This window comes from Gigantopelta aegis, chromosome 7, assembly GCF_016097555.1.
Source record: "Gigantopelta aegis isolate Gae_Host chromosome 7, Gae_host_genome, whole genome shotgun sequence".
NCBI lineage: Eukaryota > Metazoa > Mollusca > Gastropoda > Neomphalida > Peltospiridae > Gigantopelta > Gigantopelta aegis.
This window is the reverse complement of record NC_054705.1, coordinates 8,143,763-8,171,756: the sequence shown is the minus strand read 5'-3', so window position 1 is coordinate 8,171,756 and position 27,994 is coordinate 8,143,763. Positions and strand designations below refer to the sequence as shown.

The window sequence follows — 27,994 nt, the reverse complement described above, 5'->3', positions numbered from 1 at the left end:
CTGACACTGTTGTTTAGAGGAAACCCGCTGTCACCACATAGGCTACTATTTTACGACATACAGCAAGGGATCTTTTATTTGCGCTTCATACAGGCAGGATAGCACAAACCATGGCCTTTGTTTAACCAGTTGTGGATCACTGGTCGGTACAAGTGGTTTACACCTACCCATTGAGCCTTGCGGAGCACTCACTCAGGGTTTGGGTCTGAAGTAAAGCCCAGTACCTTTCAACACTGAAGTGAAGCCCAGTACCTTTCAACAAATTCCCTGATGGGCACTCGAACCGGGAAGCCTCGTGTTCGCTGACACACAGTCTCCTGTATGTTCGTCAACTGTCTGAACACAAACGGCGGGTCGAAGTAGTCGGGTTGTGACGTTTGGTTCGGCTTAATACACCTGAAAACATAACAGCAATACACAACATAAGGGTGGATCCGAGGAATGAGACCAGGGGACTTGCCCCCAACCCCCGAAAAAAAAAAAAACACACCCAAAAACAACAAAACAAAACAAACCACAGAACAGAACAAACAAACAACTTCTAATGCCCCCCTTTTAAACACATTGTTTACAATTTTCATTTGATGAATGCGAAGCTATTTTGTTGAACCATGTGTCATTAAAGTTATAATCCATTTCCCCCTCAGTTCCCCTCCCTTAAATATTTACTGATTCACCCATTGCAACACCAGCTACAGGAAGGAAGGAAATTGTTTATTTAACGACGCACTCAACACATTTTATTTACTGTTATATGACGTCGGACCAGCTACAGAAACATGAACAAAAGCATTGCCTCTAAATAACTGAAATAAACGTGATCTTGGTGTGGGTTCCCGCACTGTGGTGGCGAAGTTCATTTGTGCTGCACACTGTGTAGAGCAGGTGCAGAAAATAGGAGAGTGTTGTTTAGCTTTAAATGACTTTGGTTTCTGTTTCTCATCCACTATGATTGCAGGGAAAGTTTTACTAATGCACATCGATTTATTAATCATCAAACATATGGTAATTCTGACATATAGTTTCTGAGAGGAAACCCGCTACATTTTTTCTTTTAAGAGCAAGGGATCATTTATATGCATCATCCCATAGACAAGATAGCACACACCACGGCCTTTGATATACCAGTCGTGGTATACTGCATGGAGCGAGAAATAGCCCAATGGGCCAACGGACGGAGGTCGATCCCAGACCGACCGCGCATCAAGAGAGCGCTTTACCACTGGGCTACGTCCCGCCCCATTTTGTACCTCAAGTGAATTTGACATGCTTATTAAGACAGCTCCAGCCAGTGCACCACGACTGGTATATCAAAGGCCGTGGTATGTACTACCTTGTCTGTGGGATGGTGCATATAAAAGATCCCTTGCTGCTAATCGAAAAGAGTAGCCCATAAAGTGACGACAGCGGGTTTCCTCTCTCAATATCTGTATGGTCCTTAACCATATGTCTGATGCCATATAACCTAAATAAAATGTGTTGAGTGCGTCGTTAAATAAAGCATTTCTTTCTTTCTTTATTAGGACAGCAGCGAGTGTGGGTTACTACACTCCGCATCTTTCAATCAGTATTTCGCATGTGAGGTGTGGGATCGCACTTGCTCGCCTAATCGCACCTTGATTTGATATCAGGGGCGTTTTGGATCACCCGCCTACAATATTGTAACAGCGCGCCTTCTGCTGTTCTCCCCTCTTAATTGGATATAGGCACATCAAATACTAGAAAACAAAAATAAAATTGGTTTAAACCACCTGGAATGGGCAGTTAATCGTATTTGACCTCCACACCCACCCTTGTTCCCTGCTAATTACGGCCCCATGTACTGAAATGTATTACATACCAAATATGGTGAATTTCACATTCTTTCACTGCTTCTAGCAAGTCTTCAAGAGATGCCTGAAAAAAATAACAGCTAAAAGTTTGTTTTGTTTAACGCCGCCACTAGAGTACATTGATTTATTAATCGTCGGATATTTTTACATACTGTCTTGGAGAGGAAACCCTCTACATGTTTTTTTCATTAAGTAGCAAAGGATCTTTTATATGCACCATTCCACAGACTGGATAGCACGTACCACGGACTTTGATATACCAGTCGTGATGCACTGGTTGGGAAGAGAAATAGCCAAATGGGCATACCGACGGGGATCGATCCCAGACTGACCGCGCATCGTGTGAACGCGTTACCACTGGGCTACGTCCCGACCCATTGAAAAACTGAGTTAAACTGTGTGTACTAACAATGTCAATATATATAGATTTAAGGTTTCCCCAATACCCCATTAATGAGAACATCGAGTGTTATTGATTATATCACACGACAATCACACATGTGTAATAAAATTAAAGCCATACAATTGGCTGCTCCTAAGTGGTTTGGTTACCACAGCCGTACAATCCAATGAAATACTCACAATCGCGACTTTGATTGTTCTGTGACATATATGTTAAATTCAAACAGATTTCTCTGTGGCGTAAATATTAACTGCACGCACAGGGGGCTGTAATGACATTTAAATGTATTTCCTAACTTCGTTACTGAGGATATGTAAGAACTAAATTACTGCTATTAATCTTAAAGGGACATTCCTGAGTTTGCTGCATTATAAGATGTTTCCGACTAATAAAATAAACTACGATTACAATATCAGTGGCTGTATATTCAATGTGTTTCTGGCCATCTTAATATGTGTAAGAAGCCCAAACTGGAGTTTGTCTTCAAATAATTTCGTACGTACGAAAAAACCCCATATTTTAGGAAATAAAATTAAATTTAACCTAGTACAAGTATTAGAACGACAAGAAACACGTTTAATATACAGCCATTAATATGTTATGCAGAAAAAATATATTTGATATGTAATTACAATCGTTAAAAAGTCTCTGTTAGTCGATAACATCTTAAAAATTGCAGCAAACTCAGGAATGTCCCTTTAATACTCGTTAAATAAATTAATGATACAAATTAAAATAAACCCCAATGAAACACACATTCTGAAAGAACTCGATGTAAAATAAACAGTTAGGCGTGTGTGCAGTATGTGGGTGGAATTTGGGGATCGAAACCCTCTTGCTCAAGGAAATATTTTTTTTCTTGAATATATTTTCAGCGGAGCTTGACTCGATCCCCTCTAAACGTCGATGCCACAGTCTAGACCCCTCGGCTGCTAAAATCCCTGCACACGCACCTTATGGTATCGAACAATAGCATTTCCTATTACGCGTATAAAATAATTCCAAAAATAAATCATACCATGTACGTAGACAAACGCGACGAGCCCGTACTGGAGATGTCGCCATTCTCCTTGGACTGGTTAACTCTACAAGTAGAAGAAAAGTTTCACTCAGAAATCAACTTCAACCTTACCAATGTTTGGTCTAATTGTTAATTTAAAACAAGAAAAACAAAAACATACTGAGGTGCTATTAATCCTGCTTCAACTTTTACTATTGCCAAACAAGTGTCATCGAAACATACATTTGTAATTCAAAAGACTTCCACAATGCATCAAAAAATGCCACCCACCTATTTAAAAATAGGGTGGAGTGAGTGACATTATCTCACATACTTCACATGTGGTGGAATCAAAACAGGTCAAACCAACTGTGGCTTTCTTGCGGACCTGAAATTGGTTACAATTTAGGTCATATTGTATATTGTTATCAACCGTCCTTTAGTTAACGATCATCACATCAAAATGAAGCGACAGGCGATAACATGCATTGGGGATATAAAATAATATTGAACTTAGCAAGCCCTCCCCCTCCACACACACACTCACACAGACAGGCACGCACGCACGTACACACACACACACACACACAACACACACTCTCCAAATCACTAAAATGGGCTCAACAGTTTACCAGAACATAAAACCATTATCCACGTCACTAAGTTAATCGTCTTAGACTAAACAATGTTCTGTCAGTACGAAACGTCTTACACCAGCTGAGGCTAAACAATGCTCTGTCAGTACGAAACGTCTTACACCAGCTGAGGCTAAACAATGCTCTCTCAGTACGAAACGTCTTACACCAGCTAAGGCAAAACAATGCTCTGTCAGTACGAAACGTCTTACACCAGCTAAGGCTAAACAATGCTCTGTCAGTACGAAACGTCTTACACCAGCTGAGGCTAAACAATGCTCTGTCAGTACGAAACGTCTTACACCAGCTGAGGCTAAACAATGCTCTGTCAGTACGAAACGTCTTACAACAGCTGAGACAAACCAATGCTCTGTCAGTACGAAACGTCTTACAACGCTCTGTCAGGACGAAACGTCTTACACCAGCTAAGGCTAAACAATGCTCTGTCAGGACGAAACGTCTTACACCAGCTAAGGCTAAACAATGCTCTGTCAGTACGAAACGTCTTACACCAGCTAAGGCTAAACAATGCTCTGTCAGTACGAAACGTTTTACACCAGCTAAGGCTAAACAATGCGCTGTCAGTACGAAACGTTTTACACCAAGTAAGGCAAAACAATGCTCTGTCAGTACGAAACGTCTTACAACAGCTAAGGCAAAACAATGCTCTGTCAGTACGAAACGTCTTACAACAGCTAAGGCTAAACAATGCTCTGTCAGTACGAAACGTCTTACACCAGCTAAGGCTAAACAATGCTCTGTCAGTACGAAACGTCTTACACCAGCCAAGGCTAAACAATGCTCTGTCAGTACGAAACGTCTTACACCAGCCAAGGCTAAACAATGCTCTGTCAGTACGAAACGTCTTACACCAGCTAAGGCAAAACAATGCTCTGTCAGTACGAAACGTCTTACAACAGCTGAGGCTAAACAATGCTCTGTCAGTACGAAACGTCTTACAACAGCTGAGACAAAACAATGCTCTGTCAGTACGAAACGTCTTACAACAGCTAAGGCTAAACAATGCTCTGTCAGTACGAAACGTCTTACACCAGCTAAGGCTAAACAATGCTCTGTCAGTACGAAACGTCTTACACCAGCTAAGGCTAAACAATGCTCTGTCAGTACGAAACGTCTTACACCAGCTAAGGCTAAACAATGCTCTCTCAGTACGAAACGTCTTACACCAGCTAAGGCTAAACAATGCACTCTCAGTACGAAACGTCTTACACCAGCTAAGGCAAAACAATGCTCTGTCAGTACGAAACGTCTTACTCCAGCTAAGACAAAAGAATGCTCTGTCAGTAGGAAACGTCTTACACCAGCTAAGACAAAACAATGCTCTGTCAGTAGGAAACGTCTTACACCAGCTAAGACTAAACAGTGCTCTGTCAGTAGGAAACGTCTTACACCAGCTAAGACAAAACAATGCTCTGTCAGCACGAAACGTCTTACACCAGCTAAGACAAAACAATGCTCTGTCAGTACGAAACGTCTTACAGCAGCTAAGACAAAACAATGTTCTGTCAGTACGAAGCGTCTTACACCAGCTAAGACGAAACAATGCTCTGTCTGTACGAAACGTCTTACAACAATGCTCTGTCAATACGAAGCGTCTTACAACAGCTACGACTAAACAATGCTCTCTCAGTACGAAACGTCTTACAACAGCTAAGACTAAACAATGCTCTGACAGTACGAAACGTCTTACAACAGCTAAGACTAAACAATGCTCTGTCAGTACGAAACGTCTTACAACAGCTAGGACAAAACAATGCTCTGTCAGTACGAAACGTTAGAGTTAGAAAGACACTGTGTGTTTTTAAATACCACACCTGTATGGTTTAATACAATCACAACAACTGGAGTTAGAACGACACTGTGTGTTTTTAAATACGACACCTGTATGTTTTGATACAATCGCAACAACTGGAGTTAGAAAGACACTGTGTGTTTTTAAATACCACACCTGTATGGTTTAATACAAGCACAACAACTGGAGTTAGAACGACACTGTGTGTTTTTAAATACCACACCTGTATGGTTTATGATCGAGCTCGTCAGCGGTGGAGAAGAGATGGGCCACGAGAGGGTTTCTGCTATGCTTCATGACGTCAATGGTGTGGGCGGTCACCTTGTCTCGGTTCTTAGTCAATAGCAGGCCGGCGTCATACTTCACCTTTAATACAGAAAATAATAATAATAATATCTTAATAGCGTCATACTTCACCTTTAATACAGCACATAATAATAATATCTTAGTGGCGTCATATGTCACCTTGAATACAGAACATAATAATAATATCTTAGTGGCGTCATAGTTCACCTTTAATACAGAACATAATAATAATATCTTAGTGGCGTCATACTTCACCTTTAATACAGAACATAATAATATTTTAGTGGCGTCATACATATCGTTTAATACATAACATAATAATATCTTAGTGGCGTCACATTTCACCTTTAATACAGAAAATTATAATAATATCTTAGTGGAGTCATACTTCTCCTTTAATACATAACATAATAGTAATCTCCCTGGCATCATGCTTCATTTTTAATACAGAACATTATAATAATCTCACTGGCGTCATACTTCTCTTTTAATACAGAATAATAATATTTTTTGGTGGAGTCATACTTCACCTTTAATACAGAACATTAATAATCTCTTACTGGCGTCATACTTCACTTTTAATACAGAAAATAATAATATTTCTTGGTGGAGTCATACTTCACCTTTAATACAGAACATTAATAATCTCTTACTGGCGTCATACTTCACTTTTAATACAGAAAATAATAATATTTCTTGGTGGAGTCATACTTCACCTTTAATGCAGAAAATTAATAATCTCTTACTGGCGTCATACTTCACTTTTAATAAAGAAAATAATAATAATCTCTCATTGGCGTCTTACCTTTCTGTTTTATACTGAAAATAATAAGAATCTCTTACTGGTGTCATACTTCACTTTTAATACAGAAAATGATATTTTAGTGGGGTCATATTTCACCTTGTTATACAGACAATACTAATAATCTCTTACTGGTGTCATACTTCACTTTTAATACAGAAAGTAATATTTTAGTGGCATCATATTTCACATCGTTATACAGACAATAATAATAATCTCTTACTGGTGTCACATTTCATCTTTAATACAAAGTTAAAGTTGGTTCTGTTTAATAACACCACATTTTTCCATTAGCAGCAAATAATCTTTTATATGCACTTCCCAAATAGGACAGCACATAACCAGGGCCTATGACCAGTCGTAAGGCATTGGTCCAGAGAATGGGTGAGCTGAGATCGTTCGATCATGCAATGCAGTCACCTCGGGAACAGAACAGCACTGTATTTCTCTCAGATCACCAAACGGTGATACATTGATGTGGTTTATAAACATATATATTGACAGCTGCAGTGCACTATTAACAATTTATGTTACATAATAATTAATTATGGTATATAATAATAACAATAATACATAAATGAGTATAATTATTATATAAGAATAAGTTTAAAGGCAGCCATGTATTCTAGACGTGATACATATGATATAATAATACACTGGATGTAATTATAACATATACATGTTTTTTAAAACAGTGTTAATAGCATGGAGGAACATACATAATTTATTTGTGGTTAATAACTTTGTAGAATTAAATAGCCGATAAAGTGTGAAAGTGTTAGGTCTGTTGTAATAGTATTTGTTTAGATATGTTGATCTTTCATTTGTAAAATAAAGACACTGAAATAAATAAAGATATTCGTCACCTAAAGAAGTTTTACAAAGAGGACATATTCTGTCTTGTCATTCAATGTCTTGACTCGGTCAGTTTCAATTGGTAAATAATGATTACTAGTCCGGAATCGAATGTACACTGTCAATAGTTTCTCCAGTAAATGAAAAAGATACATGAATGTGTTGATTTGAATATTCTATAGGTAATACATTTTGGATAGATATTTATATTAGCATTCCATACCTGTCTGTATTGATATTGTAACCTTTGGGACCCAATATGAACACATTTGTTTATAATATTTAGATTTAACCAATAATTGCCCATACCCAATTTGTTCAGAGTATCGTCTATATCAATTAACCACGTACATTTATATCCATGCTTGGCAGTTTCATATAGCATAATTCTATATAATGATGTGGATATTTTAGAAGCTTTTCCAGTAATCAAAGAGGCCCAAAAGCTAAGCATCCTGGTTTTGATCTTAATATCCAGACGGAAAACACCCAGTTCGCCATAATTCATAGGTAGTGGGGTACTTTTTCTAAGTTTTAATAAGTCTTTGAAACAAAATTAACTGTATTTGTTCAATAGTTTGATTATTGATAAATCCCCATATTTCTGAAGAATATAATAGAACAATAGTACTGTCAAAATGACAGTCTATAAGTAAATATAAATTTCTAGTTCTAATCTTTAACAAAGCCATTCGTTTTATGGCTTGCGATATATGCGTCTTTTTTGCTTGAATAAATGATCCATTTCTACAAAATGTGATGCCTAGGTATTTATAACTATCTACATATCTCAATTTATGTCCTTGATGTAAAATGTCTTATTTTAGGTAGTTTAGAACTAAAGATAAGTATTTTAGATTTTAGATTTTTGACAATATTCTGGAAAAATCCCCTCTACCAACTGAGCTAGATCCCAGCCTTCACCCAAAATACACGTTTTAGTTTTACTTATCTTTTAACTTTATTTCAAATCTGGTTTTCACTAGTTTAGATACTATGTTTTGAAACAACTGATTCTAAGGTAAATGACCATTCGTATAGTGTTATCTATAATAATAACTACTACAACAACTAAACAGGTGTATAGACTGACTAACTGACCTACATCTGACCCAGTAACCCGTGACTTCGACAGGCTGTGCCGGTACGTTGTGTACCTGGCATAGCATGCTTAATTTGGTTTATACTTAGACACATGTTTTGTTTTTTTGTTGTTTTTTAAATTTGATACAAATGTGGTTAAAGAAAAGAAAATGCATGTCTTTAAAAGTGAAATGTCCCGGATGAGATCCCTGGCCATGCCAGAGACCAGGCCTAAAACTTATACAACTTTTAGAGTCTAGACTCGAGACTCTGATAGAGTCTGATACACTAGTGTCGTGGCAACGCCATACAAATTGTATGCATGTGACGTCATTAGAAATTGAGTTTGGACTCTAAACGTTTAATAAACACGGGCCCAGACCCGGGATAAACATGCCTGAAAGCCAAGTGGTATGGGAGCATGTTCAAAGATTTCAAATTCAAAGATAAAGTGAATTCAGACACTGGTTTTAATTAATGTACCATCTGTCGGTACAAGTAACAGGATATTTTGAATACAAAATCAAATGTGTGACTGTCACGTCATGGCTTGTAGCTTGGGGTAGTGTCAAATTGCTAAACCTCTTCGTCCTCGTGTATGGTGATATACTCACGACAATGCAATTAACATTAATCAAATGTCTGTAATGCTTTTTTGGATTCACATTTGTAGAAGCAGATCCAGTCTTAACAACAAAACCGTTATCGTGATCAAAACAGTATATCCGCAATTGAAAGAGTCTAAAGGGTGTCTGCAATGTTTTGATTGTTTCAACGACGCGCTTCGATTGCATGAGGACGGCCATTCCAAATGACTAAATATTCCACATGTAAATACGTAGGAAGACTGCCACTCTCAAGTCTGGTTTGACAAATGTATAACACTTCTTTTCACACTAACCTGGTTCATTAATTAATTTCAGCGTGCTTATATCTAATTAAGGTTCAAACACGCTGTTCTTGGCACATACCTCAGCTATCTGGGTTGTCTGTGGGTTAGTTGTTAGTGGGAGATATGTCGGTGTAGTGGTCTTACACCTACCCATCGAGTCGTTAAAACTCGCTATGGGCGGAAGCCGATACCGGGCTGCGAACCCAGTACCTACCATCGTTATGTCCAATGGCTTAATCACACCACCGACATACCCATATAGTATACTCCTGGACATTAATTAAGCACGACCTGAATTGTATATCAGCCAAAATGTTAGTTAGTTATTGGTTAGTGACAGAAAAGAGGGTGTAGTGGTCTTACACCTACCCACTGAGTCGTTAAAAGTCGATCTGGGTGGGAGTCGGTACCGGGCTGCGAACCCTGTGCCTACCAGCCGTATATCCGATGGCTTAACCACGACATTACCTAGGTCGGTTACCTGCTGCCAGTATCCTCTGTATACACATAACATTAGTTTTCAGTGTTTTGTATCTGTAAAATGACCACGCTCACTCGTGAAATATGTCATATGGTACATACTACGTGGTGCGTAATTAACTTCCTGGGGCCTAATTCACAAAGGTCTCTTAGGCTCTGCTAGACAAAAAAAGCATCCTCTTTGCAAGTATTTTAGCATTGCACTCCGAAATCGTAAAGTTGCGAGAGTTTGGTGAATTAGGCCCCTGGTGTATATTACACACCATTTGCCTCGGTTTTTTAGTATGTAACGTACGTGTCCTTTTGTATGAAGAATAGCAAAGGTAGCAGACGTCGATTTCTTGTCGAGCTCAGTCTGTACAAACAATTTGTTCTTAGTCAACTGTTTCGTCATCTTCTGTAACAGTGAGGCTGGGGAGGACTGGGCGATGGCAGACTCCTCGTCAACAATAGCAAACAGTCGAGACTTTGGCTGTAAAACAGTGTATAATTATATATATATATATATATATATATATATATATATATATATATATATATATAGATATATATATATATATATATATATATATATACATGTACATATATATATATATATATTGGATGAAAGAACTGGCACCTCTTACGGGCGGTACGTAGTCCAGTGGTAAAGCTCTCGCCTAATGCGATGTCGGTCACCCACCTGCTACCGATTTGATCGGGCTGCTGGTGCTCCCTTGCACCTGCCAGTGCAGGCGGTCCCTCCTCTCTCCCCCCCCCCCCCCCACCACCTTTCCTGTCATGGACGTGCGCTACAACAGCTTGTTCTGAATGTGCACGTAAAACCCTTTGACATGACACGATGTCAGTCAGGGATCGATTTCCGTCACTGAGCCCATTAGACCATTTCTTGTTCTAGCCAGTGTACTACGAGTGGTATATCAAAGGTCGTGGTATGTGCTATCCTGCCTGTTGCATGGTACATGTACAAGATCCTTTGCTCCTAATGGAAACATGTAGAGGGTTTTCTCGCTATGACTAATGTATACTCTTCAAAAAAAGAAACGCAAAAGGGTACAAATGGGTTATAACTCCGATTTTATGTTTCCTACCGGTTCATGCTTTGTGAATATAAGGTCATTGCATGTCCCAAACACATTCCCACAGTTACATTCGATAAAACGCAGCTACTGTACAATAAAGTTCCAAAATGTGAATATTCGCAAAAACGCAGCCACGTGCAAACCATGTCACCACTGCACGTGCGTTGTCTGCACGTGCAACATGAACACCGACAGTATAAAAGTGCAGGGTGTTCGCTTGCCTGGCCTCTGTATCTGGCCGACAGTTGACAATCCAGGACATGCCACGTCTCAGTGAACCGCAGAGAAACAATGCCATCGGCCGACTAGACGCAGGCGAATCCAGAACGGCCGTTGCCAGAGCATTCCATGTGTCCCCAAGCACCATCTCCAGACTGTGGGACCGTTACCAGCAACATGGATCAACACGTGACCTCCCTAGATCCGGTCGACCACGGGTCACTACCCCCGGGCAGGACCGCTACATCCGGGTACGCCACCTTCGGGAACGATTGACTACTGCCACCTCCACAGCCGCAGCAATACCAGGTTTGAGCAGGATATCCGATCAGACCGTACGGAACCGCCTTCGTGAGGTAGGATTCGTGCCAGACGTCCAGTTCGAGAAGTATCTTAACACCACAACACCGAACTCCGAGCAGTGGTGCCAGATTCAGACAATGGCCTCAACTGCGATGGAGACAGGTGTGGTTCAGTGACGAGTCCCGATTTCTGCTCCGACGTTTGATGGAAGATGTCGCGTGTATAGGCGTCGTGGTGAACGTTATGCGGCAAACTGCGTGCAGGAAGTGGACAGACTCGGCGGGGTAGTAGTCATGGTGTGGGCAGCCATCTCACACACTGGCAGAACTGACTTTGTCCACGTGCAGCAACCTGAATGCACAGGGCTACATTGACCAGATCCTCCGGCCACACATCGTTCCAGTTATGGCCAACGCCAACGCAGTGTTCCAACATGACAACGCCAGGCCTCACACAGCACGTTTCACAACGGCTTTCCTACAGAACAACAACATTAATGTCCTTCCTTGGCCATCGATATCACCGGATTTGAACCCAAATGAGGATCTATGGGACGAGTTGGAGAGACGCCTCCGACAAGCGACAAGAACAGCCCCAGAACTTTGAGCTGGCAGCAGCCTTGCAGGCCGAGTGGGCCACCAAAAACGGGACGTCATCCGTACTCTGGAACTTCAATGGGCAGGCGGTAGCCAGGCAGTAGTCAACACACGCGGAGGCCACACCCGGTATTGACTCCAGATGACCTTGACCTTCGTGGTGTGTCCTATCACTTACTCACAATGGATTAGAATGAATTGTGAACAATCCTGCAACATTTGGTAATTATCGGACTCACCATTCAATAATTAAATCAATTCTCCAAATGTTACGACAATGTGGTTTTGCGTTTCTTCTTTTGAAGAGTATATATGTCAGAATTAGCTAATGTTTGACTTCCGATGGCCGATGATTAGTAAATCAATGTACAGAGTATACTAGTGGTGTCGTTAAAGAAAACAAAAACAAATGTTTCCTCCTCTTACAGGTTGAGTTGTACGAAATCGAAGAAAGGAATATTCAAAGAAACGTATTATGTAACGACGCATTCAACTCAGTGTCAGTTTAATTATAGTTATATAGCGTCTGACATATGGTTAAGAATATTAAGTTAATTAGTGATGGAATACTCTTGATGTGTTTATGCACCATCCCACATAAATGATAGTACATACCACGGTCGTGTTTTAACCAGCTTTTGAGTTTTGGCAGGAACGAGAAATAGTCTAATGGATGCATACAAAATCAAAATGTTTACGTAGTAAAAGTAGCTGCGGCTATCATTGGTAGTAATTATTTGACAATGATTATATGTGCAAATATTATTAGGACGAAGAACTAGAAAAAAGAGAGAGGGAAGGAGAAAAGCAGAACAAAATAAGAAAACAGGTGGAAAGTAAAGAAGAAGAATAAGAAGGAAGGGCATGTTTTATTTAACGACGCACTCAACACATTTTATTTACAGTTTTATGGCGTCGGACATATGGTTACAGACCACACACATATTCAAAGATGAAATCCGCTGTCGCCACTTTATGGGCTACTCTTTTCGATTAGCAGCAAGGGATCTTTTATATACGCCATCCCACAGACAAGATAGTTCATACCACGACCTTTGTTATACCAATTGTGGAGCACTGGATGAAACGAGAAATAGCCCAATGGGCCCACCAACGGGAATCGATCTTAGATCTTAGATCGATCACGCATCAGGCGAGCGCTGTACCACTGAGCTGCATCCCGCCTCAATAAGAACAAGAAGCAAAAATAGAAGAATAAGGAGAGGAGGAGGAAAATAAGAAGTAAAGAAGAAACACAGAACTTTGAGAAGGAGGTAGCGTAGAAGAATAAGGAGACAGAAGAGTCGGAGGAGAAGCAAAATTAGAAGAATAAGGAGAGGAGGAGGAAAACAAGAAGTAAAGAAGAAACATAGAACTTTGAGAAGGAGGTAGCGTAGAAGAATAAGGAGAGGAGGAGGAAAACAAGAAGTAAAGAAGAAACAGAACTTTGAGAAGGTAGAAGAATAAGGAGAGGAGGAAAACAAGAAGTAAAGAAGAAACATAGAACTTTGAGAAGGAGGTAGAGTAGAAGAATAAGGAGACAGAAGAGTAGTTTGAGAAGGAGGTAGAATAGAAGAATAAGGAGAGGAGGAGGAAAACAAGAAGTAAAGAAGAAACATAGAACTTTGAGAAGGAGGTAGAATAGAAGAATAAGGAGAGGAGGAGGAAAACAAGAAGTAAAGAAGAAACAGAACTTTGAGAAGGAGGTAGAATAGAAGAATAAGGAGAGGAGGAGGAAAACAAGAAGTAAAGGAGAAGGAGGAAAATAGAAGAATAAGGAGAGGAGGAGAAAAACAAGAAGTAAAGAAGAAACATAGAACTTTGAGAAGGAGGTAGAGTAGAAGAAAAAGAAGACAGAAGAGTCGGAGGAGAAGCAAATAAAAAGGAGGGAAACTTAATGTCGGAGACAGAGAAGAAAAAAAGAAAGAAATCAAGAAGAAGGGAAAGAAGAGGTTAGCAAACTAGTTCCCTTACATATGAAAACAGCTCTACAACTGTTGTCAAATCAAGGTACTTGGCTTTGTAACCTTTGACCCCTTCTTGGTCCAGATCGTACAATTCGTCCGCGAAAATCATTCGATTCACGTGATGTTGCAATTTCTCATCGGCGATGTTATGGCACAACTCTTCGAAACAATTGCTATCAAGGTTCTCATAGCCAGGACAATCTAGAATTGATACAGACAGGTTCTGGTCCCTGAAATATGTCAAGAAGAAAGAACTATCATATATATTTACACCATTTTTTATACCTGCAGCTTTGTCTTACCATATTATAACACCATTTAATATTTAATGGACAATTCAAACTGAGTAACTATATATCTAATAAAGAAAATTATCTCAGGGGCCTTCATGCAATGTACAGTCTGACACTATGTTCGTGTTGTGATTGCTGTTGTGGGGATGTGGGAGGGTGTTGGTGTTTTTTATGATGAAGTTGATGTTGACAGTCATGACAATGAAGACAATGATGATGATGATGATGAAACAAATGAAATGTTGTATTTAACGACGCACTCAACACATTTTATTTACGGTTATATGGTGTCAAACAGATGGTTAAGGACCACCCAGATAATGAGAGAGGAACCCCGCTGTCGCTACTTCATGGGCTACTCTTTTCGATTAGCAGCAAGGGATCTTTTATATGCACCATCCCACAGACAGGGTAATACATACCACGGCCTTTGATATACCAGTTGTGGTGCACTGGCTGGAACATGATGATGATGACGACGACAACGTCTATGATGATGGTGGTGATGATGATTTTGATGTTGAAAATGATGATGATGATGATGGTGGTGGTGATGACGATTTTGATGTTGAAAATAATGATGATGATGATGATAATGGTGGTGGTGGTGGTGGTGGTGATGTTGATGCTGACAATTATGACAATGAAGACAATGATGATGATTATGATGATGACGACGTCGACGTCGACGACGATGATGGTGGTGGTGATAATGATTTTCATGTTGACAATAATGATCACGATGATGATGGTGATGATGATGATGACAAACACGACAATGATGGCGACGATGATGAATAATCAGAAATCATTTCTTACCTGATAACGTCACCCTGCAGGGCCGCATTGATTTGTTGAACTATCCACGTAAAGAGTTCGCTGTACAGAAAACGGACTAAACTGTTCCGGGCTGTGCATGCCTCACCAAAATCGTTCCTTCCCACAATTCTCTCACCTGTAACGCGAAACAATTAAAACATGTTTCAAGAAATCACCATATGGAGCTGGTAGAATAATCTCAAGGAGGAATACCCGGGGCTCTTATCATTTTTGTAAATCTCCAAGCAATGTTGTTGGAATTTTTTCTGGTAAATAAGCCTACATTATTTTCTTTCTCTGATTTTAATGATGATGCATCGTCATTTCCATAAGCAAGAAGTTGCTATAAATTAATTCCTCAACTTCTAAAATCCAGACACTTGACATCATTGCTGCCTTTGCTCTAGATGACATAGGGCGCAAACATACTTATTATTTTCACATTCTGGGAGCCATATTGGTGACTATATTGGACTTAAATGGTGATGCAACGTTGTGATCAACATGAGTACCTCAAAATGAATTCCGTGACTTATTTAAACGTGCATTCACCGCTAGTAGATAATTTCCATTTAAGTAAGTGTATGCAAAAACAAAATCTGCAATTTGAAAATTCCAGGTAAAGATCCAATATGTTTTACATGCTACGATTTAAATGGAAGTTGTATAATAGTACAAAACATATTCTCATAATGAAAAGTGGGGTCCAGATGTCAGCTCTTGGATTATTGCTGTTGTTTTGTGGTTTGCAATGTGTATATTGGTGGATTAAAAAACAACAACCCACGAAGACATCTTGGAATATACCTCTCACGTAAGTTGTGTTGGCCAGAAATATTGTCATTAACTCTCCCACCGGCACACCCAGTTGCCTGGCGGCTGAAGTAAAAGAAAATGACAACTATTATTTTATAAATGACAGTAATATGACAACTATTATGTTAGAGATGACAGTAATATCATAACTATTATATTAGAGATGACAGTAATATGACAACTATTATGTTAGAGATGACAGTAATATGACAACTATTATGTTAGAGATGACAGTAATATGACAACTATTATGTTACAGATGACAGTAATATCATAACTATTACATTAGAGATGACAGTAATATGACAACTATTATGTTAGAGATGACAGTAATATGACAACTATTATGTTACAGATCACAGTAATATCATAACTATTACATTAGAGATGACAGTAATATGACAACTATTATGTTACAGATCACAGTAATATGACAACTATTATGTTACAGATGACAGTAATATGACAACTATTATGTTAGAGATCACAGTAATATGACAACTATTATGTTAGAGATAACAGTAACATGACAACTATTATGTTAGAGATCACAGTCATATGACAACTATTATGTTAGATATAACAGTAACATGATAACTATTATGTTAGAGATCACAGTAATATGGCAGCTATTATGTTACAGCTCCCAGTAATATAATATAACTATTATGTTGCAGATGACAGTAATATGACAACTATTATGTTCACAGTAATATGACAACTATTATGTTTGACAGTAATATCATAACTATTCACAGTAATATGACAACTATTATGTTAGAGATCCCAGTAATATGACAACTATTATGTTTCACAGTAATATGTTATGAGATCACAGTAATATGACAACTATTATGTTACAGATGCAGATGACCCAGTTAATGGCAGATGACAACTGTATGTCACAGATCACAGTAATATGACAACCATTATGTTGCCGATCACTGTAATCACATGTATATGTACCGGCATGGATTCCCTGTGGAATTCACCACTGCAACCATTGTTTTAATAATCTTCTGTATGTTTCAAAAAGTACTTGTATCGCTAATGTTTGGTACTAATCGGCAAACACCGTCTGCAATATAAACAATTAGCCATGACTGCCTGTATTTAAACTATGAATAAATATGACAATTTTTTGTTAAGTTCAAAAGCATCACCTCCCTTCAAATATAACTCTTTGAAGACTTTTTATATCAGCCTTAGAATATTGAAAGTATAGAAATTATTTTTCTGAAAGCTAGCAATCCGGCGACATACCAATGTCCACTCTCGGTTCGTTGGGTATAAATACTTTGTCTGTTTCCGGATCTGGAGCGAAGTGAATATTTCCTAGATTCAGAATGGCCGATAACATTCCAAAAATTACCGAATGTCCTCCTCTGGAATGTGACTGCGTCTGAAACGACAAAAACAAAAACAAGGCATTGGCAATAATTTGGTTCTTTATTTAAATTCGGTTGTGAATCAAAGGTGAAACATAATACCATGACGATATCCGAGTGTATTAAAAAGGAAGAAAATGGTTTATTTAACGACGCACTCAACACATTTTATTTACGTGTATATGGCGTCGGACATATGGTTAAGGACCATACATATATTTATGGTCTACCCTTTCTGGCTACCAGCAAGATATCTTTTATATGCACCATCCCACAGACAGGATAGCACATACCACGGCCTTTGTTACACCAGTTGTGGAGCACTGGCTGGAACGAGAAATAGCCCAATGGGCTCACCGACTGGTATCTATCCTAGACCGATCGTGCATCAGGCGAAAGCTGTACCACTGGGCTACGTTCCGCCCTCCGAGTGTATTAACTGATCGACTGATCGCATGAATGAATGTTGGGTTATTGGCTGGTTAGTTATTATATTGGTTGTTTGGTTGGATGGATGGGTGGATAGGATAGAGAGATAACTGGATGGGTGGGTTGATGGGTGGATGGATGGATGGATGAATGAATGGATGGATGGATGGAATAGATGGATGAATGGATGAATGGATGAGTTGAGTCGTAGGATGGATGGATGGTTGGATGGTTGGATGGATGGATGGATGGATGAATGGATGGACTGATGGATGGTTAGGTAGATGAATGAATTGATTCATAGATGGATGGGAGGATGGATGGATGGATGGACGGATGGATGGATGAATAGATGGTTGGATGGATGAATGCATTGGTGGATGGTTGATTGGATGGATGGGTAAATATATGGATGGATCAATAGGTGGCTGGCTGGCTGGCTGACTGGTGGATGATTGATGGTTAGGTAGGTAGGAGGACGTATGGATAGATGGTTGGGTAGGTAGGTTGATGGATGGATGGATGGATGGATGGACTGGTGGATGGATGGGTGTGTAGCTAGCTGGCTGGCTGAATTGCTGGCTGGTGTATGATTGATGGTTAGGTAGGTAGGAGGATGTATGGATAGATGGTTGGGTAGGTACGTTGATGGATGGATGAATGGATGGATGGACTGATGGATGGATGGGTGTCTGGCTAGCTGGCTGGCGGAATTGCTGGCTGGTGTATGATTGATGGTTGGGTAGGTCGATGGATGGATGGATGGGGTGGAGGCTGGTTGACTGATTTACATATTTAGACTGTAGTGTTAATCACGTTTTATATGCTACAGTTAATCTCTTAAGCCAGATGTGGTCTGACTCTCACACAAAAGATGGGCTTACACAAGTACGCCGCCGAAGAGAACATAACTTTATACCACGCAGGCCGTAACACAACGTCATATGAGGAACATGATACATAAACTGTAGTGGCAAGATAGGGTTTACAACAGTAAAATAGTATCAATGCAAATGCAATAAAATAATAAATACAATAATATAATATAAATGGAATATAGTAATGCAATGTCACATTAGTGTAATTACTACCAAATGTGCTAATCAGATGAATGCACGCACGCGCACGCACGCACGCACGCACACATCCATATATATATATATATATACTGAACAAAAAAAGAAACTTCCGATTTGTACATATAGTATTTGTTGTGTTAAAGAATTCATTGTGTAATGAAATTATATAGGTAGTATTAGCCTTGAGCTGTATTATCAGGATTCATGAATTGTATCGATTATGGTTGCACTGTTAATCGTCAACAACGTGAAATTCAATGTGCACGTGCATGCATGGTCAATGTGTTTTACTTGTCTTACTGACATTGTTGTCAAGTGAACGAAAACGCTTCAAAGTTTAAAAAAAAAGTCAACGTTTTTTACATTGTAGCATTTTTAGTATGCCAAGAATACCCAATAATTTACGCGAACGGGCGATTGGCATGCTTGATGCTGGCATGTCGACAGAAGACGTTGCAAGGCATGTTGGGAGTTCTAGTCGAGCGATACGAAATCTTTGCGTAAGATTTCGAACGACACGTCGTGGACGTCCGCGTGTTACAACGCGTGGTCAAGACCGCTATATCATGAACACGCATTTGCACAATCGATTCCAAACTGCCACTGCTACTGTTGCTAACACACCTGGGCTTCATAATAACCGAATCAGTGGGCAAACTGTTCGTAATCGTCTGCGGGAGAACGGTTTACATGCACGACGTTCTGACGTCGGATGCGTTTTAACGCAATGTCATCGTCTAAATCGTCTTAATTGGGCACGTGTACACACTCGTTGGATACGGCGACGCTGGAATACCGTTCCTTTTTCGGATGAATCCAGATTTTCTTTACAACGTGGTGATGGCAGGGTGCGCGTCTACCGTAGGAGAAATGAACGCTATGCTGACTGTTGTGTTCTTGAACGAGGTCGTTTCGGGGGTGGGGGTTATGTCATGGTCTGGGCAACCATTGCCCATGGTTATCGTTCACCACTAGTCGTCATTGATGGCAATTTAAATGCTCAACGTTACCGCGATGACATTCTCGCTCATCACGTCATTCCTCTGTTCCATAACAACGCCAACATCTCGATTTTTCAGCATGATAATGCCACCTCTCATACAGCTAGAGACATTGTAAATTTTCTTAGGACAAATAACATTGATTTCATTGATGACTGGCCCGCTAAAAGTCCTGATCTCAACCCCATCGAGCATGTCTGGGATAGTCTGGACAGACGATTGAGGCGTCGTCCCAACCCACCCGCTAACGTCAACGAACTTCGTCAAGCGCTCATTCAGGAATGGAACAATATTCCACAGGCAGAAATCAACACTTTAGTCAATTCTATGAGCCTGCGATGCACTGCAGTGGTCAATTCAAGAGATGGTCATACCCGTTATTAAGTGGGTGGGGTTTTTTTTAACCCCTACCACACTTGGTCAAAATTTCTCCCAGTTTCTGTTAACCTATGGCCATGATTTTTGCACCAAACGATGCATCATGGAACAATCTTTAAACGCATATATAACAATTATTCCCCCGGTTTGTTTTCATCAAGTTATGTTCAAGCAAAGTTGGCGGAAGTTTCTTATTTTGTTCAGTATATATATATATATATATATATATATATGCGTGCGTGCGTGCCTACGTGCGTGTGTGCATGCATGTATGTATGTATGTATGGGTAGTAGTAGTCACTGTAAATAATTCTATATATATATATATATATATATATATATATATATATATATATATATATATATATATGGGCCAGTGTTCTTTTAGGGTTTACTGCAATCATCAATAATTTATTTGATTAATTTACATAATTTCTTGATAACACTTATTTTGTTATTCGTCATTAATTGTTTAAATTACAGCGTACTTGGTTTGTTGTAATAGTATTGTTCAAGTTAATGTTTACGGGAGTGAACTAAGTACATGTGAATAAATAGTTAAATCCTTCTCCAATGTTAGTACTGTTAAATAATGTGCACGTTCGATCGTCTACTGGAGTGTTGTTCCAGCGTCCTATTTCGATTGGTAAGTAGTGGTTAAATGTTCTAAATTTGAGTAATATAGCCCAGGATATTTGTGGTAATAGAGTACGATCCTTTTTGTAATCTATGGTTTTCTTTAAATATGGTGTACGTTTTACCTCTTGATGATAAAGCTATGTTACTATTCCACTGGTCGTTTTGTCTTAATTTACTTGATTAGGAAGTATGTTTACAGATGAAAAGTTCCGTGTTAGTTGCCTGTATCAAGTTGCCTGTGTCACGAGTCAATGCTACTTACTCCTAGGTCGAGGCCCAGTGACGTCATAGCCTGCTGGAGGTAGACAAAGTCATCTCGGTACTGTCTGAACCAGTCTTCTGATTTGAACATCTCAGCCCCTTCCTCGCTTTCCAAAATTCTATAAGGTACAAGGTACGGAGTACATTCTATTCTGTTTTCTTTTGTTTTGTGGAGAGAGAGAGAGAGAGAGAGAGAGAGAGAGAGAGAGAGAGAGAGAGAGAGAGAGAGAGAGAGAGAGAGAGAGAGAGAGAGAGAGAGAGAGAGAGAGAGACTTCTGATTTGAACATCTCAGTCCCTTCCTCGCTTTCCAAAATTCTATAAGGTACAAGGTACGGAGTACATTCTATTCTGTTTTCTTTTGTTTTGTGGAGAGAGAGAGAGAGAGAGAGAGAGAGAGAGAGAGAGAGAGAGAGAGAAGAGAGAGAGAGAGAGAGAGAAGAGAGAGAGAGAGAGAGACTTCTGATTTGAAACATCTCAGCCCCTTCCTCGCTTTCCAAAATTCTATAAGGTACAAGGTACGGAGTACATTCTATTCTGTTTTCTTTTGTTTTGTGGAGAGAGAGAGAGAGAGAGAGAGAGAGAGAGAGAGAGAGAGAGAGAGAGAGAGAGAGAGAGAGAGAGAGAGAGAGAGAGAGAGACTTCTGATTTGAACATCTCAGCCCCTTCCTCGCTTTCCAAAATTCTATAAGGTACAAGGTACGGAGTACATTCTATTCTGTTTTCTTTTGTTTTTTGGAGAGAGAGAGAGAGAGAGAGAGAGAGAGAGAGAGAGAGAGAGAGAGAGAGAGAGAGAGAGAGAGAGAGAGAGAGACACACATAGAGAGAGAGAGAGAGGAGGGAGAGGGAAGGGAGGGAGAGAGGAGGCGTGAGAGACAGAGAAAGTGAGACTGAATGAATAAATGAATGAATGAATGAATGAGCGAATGAATGCGCGAATGAATGAGTAGGTGAGTTAGTGGGTGACAGTGAGTGGGTAGGGGCCATTTTTGTAGGATTTATTTTATGGATAGGAGACAGAGAAACAGAGACATAAGTGAGTGAGTGTGTGAGTGAGTGAGTGAGTAGTATGTGAGTGAGTCATTGCGTTTTACATGTAAAGCCGATGCCATGCGTACTGTTGTAGTGGTGCACTACCTGTAGTATCTGTCGAGGAAGTAGTCCCTGAGTTGGTGATCCGGTAGTCCTGCCAGGAGTTGGTAAAACACGTGGTAGTTGGTGTGGCCTACTTCGTGGAACATCACCCGACTCCTGTCCAGACCCTGGGTTCTAACGCGGGCTGCAGATATGAAAAACGTTAACACTTCACACAAGAGTCTGTCTATTTCTTCCCTATGTGTTAACTGATGCATGTGTGAGTATTTCGATGCATCAGAATTAGAGGGTGCCGACTATGGCCTGACGTAAACCAAAATAAGGACATTTTAGGATACCATCGAACACTGGTGACACATCAGTAGTTGACCACAATTTGTTCAGGACATATTAGAGCTTCCACAAATCATAATGTATTAGAGCTATTGTCTGTGTGTGTGTGTGGGGGGGGGGGGGGGGGGGGGGGGGGGGGGGTGCACGAGGACCTGTGTAGACCATGGCCTAAGCTGGGAATATTCTTGGGTATTGTCAAGTGAAGGCAACATTGAAAAAGGGGGACCAAATTGTAGAAGAGGGGAAAAGCAGGGCATAATCTGTGGAGAGAGAACTGTGAGATATAGAGAGAGACTTCCCAACTCAGATAAGAGAGACGAATAGAGAAAGAGAGGAGAGAGGCGAGAGGAAGGAGAGAGAGAGAGAGAGAGAGAGAGAGAGAGAGAGAGAGAGAGAGAGAGAGACAGACAGACATACAGAGAGACAGAAAAAGAGAGGAGGAAGAAAAGGGAGGGAAGGAAAGATAGCGAGAGAAGAGAGGGAAAGAGAGAGATAGATAGACAGTCAGATATATTGAGAGGGCGTATGCGTCCTGGCTTACTGCTCATGAATCTGCTTCTTCTGACAACAAGACACGTATTACATTACCTCCAGTGATGCATCCCTCTTGGTTGAAGAAGATCTGCCACAGTTTAGCGTACCGACTGGCGTTCGTGTTGACGGGAGTGGCGGCACACCCGAACATGTCCAGCAGGTTGATCGCCTGGTGTGTGGAGAATAGAGGAAACGAATGTGAGTTTAACGACACACAGCATAATGTAGATCATGTCTCTTTGTGTCAAAATAGAAATGATGAATTGTCAAGTAACCTTGTAACAAACACAGTTAAAATTCGTAATATTTAGTTTTAAACCCCTACCAACTTAAATAAAAAACAAAATAAAAATTAAATATGTAAATAAAAATATTTCTTACAAATCACCATCAAATTCGGTAGGTTAAATATTGTTTATTGATACAGGCGTGAGGAAAAGCAACTGATCGACCAGAAACCAAGGTAAGGGGAAGTGTCGGTTCCACCTGTATTATGTCCGTGAGTGGTACAGCATTAAGGCGCTTTACTTCAGTTAAAGTTTTTGAAGATGTTTAACGACACCTAATAGGGCCACAATGATTTTATTATCATCGGGCTATTTGATGTCAAACATTTATAAAATCCCATTTTAAACATATCGAGGGTTAGAAATAGAAACCCACCTACAATTTCTCCACAGAACAAGCAAGCGATCCTTTTATAGGGCCCAGACCTGTTAGCACATACCACGACCTATGGTATGACCAGTCGTGGTGCAAGGGGGGGAAGAGCCAGATAAGTTTTAAAAGCCCCAAGTGGGTTCACCAACTGGAAGAGATCCCCAGACCAATGGGTACCTCAGACAAATTTTTCAGTCACAATTAAAGTGAAAGAGCAAACATTAAGATGTTCAAGCAGTTTTTTCAACCCAAGATTCGAAAACGAATGAAGGAGGGGAATCTATAGAGGATTTTTGATGTAATTTGCATTTATGAAACGAAGGGGGGGAAGGGCGGACAAGAAAAATTTTAGGAAAAGAACAAAGAAAATAAGATTAGGAGCGGATAGGGTTTTAAAACTTCCAAATGGTTGAAAAGGGAAACTGTTCCAGAAGGCAACATTTTTTACCTTAAGAAAGTCCTAATGATGTCCATTGAACGGATCAAAAGCATTTTTCGATAGAAAAAGAAAAAATTTAAGGCAGGGACGCAAGAGTAAAAGGGCGGGTGAGACAGAAAGATTGACAAACGAGAGAGAGAAAGAGGAGAGGGAAGGAGAGAAGGGGAGGGGAGAAAGGAGAAGAGAGGAGAGATGAGAAAGAGAGATGGTAGAGAGAAGCGAGACAGAGACAGAGAGACCAGATGAAGGGGAAGAGAGGAAGAGAGACAGGACAGAGAGAGGAGTGGAGAGAGCGGAGAGAGAGAGAGAGAGAGTGAGAGAGAGGAGAGAGATGAGAGAGAGAAGAGAGAGCGAGACAGAGAGGACAGAGAGACGAGAGAAATGAGAAGAGAGAGAGAGAGAGAGAGAAGATGAGAGCATGACATGTGACACTGATTGGGTTTAATCAATATACTGCACTATTAAAGTGTGACAGTGATTCCTATGTTACATACTTACTGGGGCCCATATTCCCGTAGTTCCCTTTATTAACGCGTTTTTTTTTGGGGGATTATGCTCTTGTTTTGTGTTGTGTAAATCGCGAGTGTTAGATTGACTTCTGTGTGTAGAGGTTTGGATATTGTTTTAGTTCTATCCCATTTTCTTGATTGATGTTTTCCCTAGTGCCTTTTTAATGTTCACCAAAATGTTTGTTCTGTTTTCAATATATTTGTATAAACACGCACGTCTCTGTGGTCTGTTGAAAAATGTATGGTGGTATTAGAGTTCGAGTTTTTGTCTCAGTTTTAATGTTTCAAAGGGCTATTTCACCCCGTTTCCATTGTGTCCCCCGAGAGTCTCTTCTTTTTTCTCTCTGTTATACGGAACTTTATCCAAAGGGTCCTGCAGATTTTTTTTATAACTGGAAATTACCACTCAGTGTGTGCCCCCTCGTATTTGTGGTTTTCACGGTGGGCCCGAATACTTACATTTCTATGTCGCGCTTTAATATATGAAAGCATAGTGGGTCATAAACTGAAAAATCTGAAAGAAAAGTGACCATATTAATATGGACCATCTAAATCTTGAATTAGCGTCTCTATTTACAAGACAGTCGGACATATTGGATTAAGATGGATGAACCACCGACATTGGTAACTTCCGCGCACATACAAGCCGTCAGTATACTAATACAATCAAAGCAGCTAAAGCTTGACTCAGTAGGAACACACTGTTCCCGGCTGTCCGTTACTGGGCAGACTTTACACCTGGTGGTCCCCAGAGGCCAACAATGCCCTCGGTATAGACCCGAGTAGGAAAACTGAGCAGAGAGTAATGTAATCAGTAAATTTATTTAATAACCCTTTTTAAAATAACATAAAGTAATTCTTGCTATGAATGGCGTTTTGATGGAACGTTTAGAGCTGTGACTCAGTTCTAACCCTCGTTTACCTGAAGAAACCACACAACGAGCAATAGCATTGCCTCTAGGTGGTGCTACACACACCATATAAAACAGGAAAACCTTTGTGTTGGTGCAGACAGTGAATCTGCCCGGGTGACCAAATCACCTTGCTGTTATCGATTTCTACGTGAATGAATGATGACCGAACGATACCCCTCAGCCAACCACATTCAATGCCGTAGCAATGTGTTACTTTTGGGTGTAGGTCTTCGGTGTAGTGATGTCAAACTAAAGTAAATGTACCCATGAATGATGATCACATCATAATAAAACATTCAAGAGGTAAATTACAACGGTTTTAAAGTGGCCGAAACAAATTATAAATATCAGCCGGTAGGTAACATTTAAATTTTTATATCTCCCACTCAAACATAATATTTTGCCTGTGGATCCTAGGTCACAAGTAGCTAACCTTCTAGAATGTTTTTTGCCTGTTGGATCTAGGGTCCAAGTAGCATAACCTCAGATGTTTGTTTTGCGTGTGGCTTCTAGGACCAGTAAGCTAACCTTCTAGAATGTGTTTGGCGGTGGGCATTTAGGTCCCCCAAGTTGTAACACTTCTAGAATGTTTAGAGGCATGTTGGTAGCAAGAAAAGAAGATAAGCTCTAGAATGTTTTTGGAGGTGGGATGATGAATCATTTCGCCCATGGCACGTCTTTTCTCGCTTCATTTCTCTTTTCTCGTCAACATCCTGTGAGACCAGCATTCGTCCAACGCCTCCGTCTTGCCTGACGAAAAAATGAAAAAACAGACATTTTACATTGGCTTTTCGAAAATCACTGACAAATTTTGTTTCGTTTCAATAGTTTTGTTTTCTTTGTTTTTGTTTTTCTTTTTTCTTAGCACCAATCGCACAATTTTTTAAAAAACTCTCAACAACGTACTTTGCCTGGAAGTACTGAGAGCTATGGCCTTGTGTGACGGTGTAGGGGGGTATTATTTTTGGGGGGATGATTGTTATGTTTTGTTGATTGATTCTCCTGTGGATTGTGGGTGTGGTGTATGTGTGTGTATACATGGTGTGCGTATGCTTGGCGTGGCGTGCGTGAGTTACGTATGTGCGTGGTGTAAGTGTAAAATGTTGACATTTTCATTTGTGAGACTCAGGGCAAACTGGACTTCGTGCGCTGAGCCAAAACTGTACACATTATGTTCGGCGTTTCTAACAAGAGATACCTGCCTCCTGACTCTCCCGTAAGAAGGGACAACCTTGGGTGTCCTGGTGACGTAAAAGTGGACCGTCCCACAATGCGGGTTACGACATAAAGAACATGCGGGGTAGATTCGTCCGTGACCCGGTGCAGTGCGGCCACATATTCCCCCCTTGCCCACCTCCAACCCCAAAAATGTTTTTTTCAGTAACAAAACCCAGTTTTAAGTAGAAACCAATCATTTTACAAACTGTTTGTCGATTTGGAGAGAGATCGTTAGGTTTTTGTTTTTCAGACAGTATTTTACCCTACCTATGTGGTAGTTCGCAGTATAAACGTTTAAATTTTACTTTAATATTTCCAACAAAATTTTAATTACCAAACCAGGGTTAAAATAATAATTATTTTTCTATTTTTTAAGTTTTATAATAAGCACTAGGCTAAAAGAAAAACAAAAAACTTTTTCTTTCAGGTTTTTTTAATTCTTTTTTTAAAACCTCGTCCAACATCCCCCCACCAACGCAAAATCCCCCCATCCCCCACCCTCCTCTCCGGCTCCGTTCTCTCTCCCCTCTCTCACACACCACACGTACGTACAGGCACGCACCCATGCACCAAGCACAACCACACCTGGCACACATACACTTGGAAATGCATTTTAAACCCACAACCGGCAACAAAAGGATTTTGCAAACGCACAATCAAAAAACACATTCTTAAATAATTCTTTAACTTTGCGGTCCATATATTGGAAGCCTCCTTATTTGGAATTTAAGAAAACGAAGAATGCCCTCCAATAATTTCCGGCAAAAATAAGGGAGATAAAGCAGGTTGCCCATATAATCCTAATAACGGGATAATTATGTATGATATTTTCCAAATCAAATCCTATTTCTAAATAATTATCCAAAACCCTTTTTTAACATTTTCCTGATCGTTTTCTGGATCGCATCTCCTCGTTTTGGTTT

At 40.0% G+C, this 27,994-nt stretch overlaps 1 protein-coding gene across 1 annotated transcript in view; it reads right to left on the bottom strand.

Moving 5' to 3' along the window:
• Positions 1-227: 227 nt before the first annotated feature.
• The window catches only part of LOC121377851 (myosin-IIIb-like), a 156,986-nt gene continuing 129,219 nt past the window's right edge, over positions 228-27,994 (bottom strand). The window contains exons 6-17 of the mRNA XM_041505949.1: positions 23,386-23,500; positions 22,507-22,648; positions 21,373-21,490; positions 17,460-17,598; positions 16,188-16,259; positions 15,381-15,516; positions 14,276-14,498; positions 10,397-10,573; positions 5,907-6,049; positions 3,254-3,320; positions 1,841-1,896; positions 228-396 (exon numbers count right to left, since the gene is read on the bottom strand). Of these exons, the coding sequence (XP_041361883.1) occupies positions 228-396; positions 1,841-1,896; positions 3,254-3,320; positions 5,907-6,049; positions 10,397-10,573; positions 14,276-14,498; positions 15,381-15,516; positions 16,188-16,259; positions 17,460-17,598; positions 21,373-21,490; positions 22,507-22,648; positions 23,386-23,500 (1,557 nt within the window). The remainder of the gene's footprint in view (positions 397-1,840; positions 1,897-3,253; positions 3,321-5,906; positions 6,050-10,396; positions 10,574-14,275; positions 14,499-15,380; positions 15,517-16,187; positions 16,260-17,459; positions 17,599-21,372; positions 21,491-22,506; positions 22,649-23,385; positions 23,501-27,994) is intronic.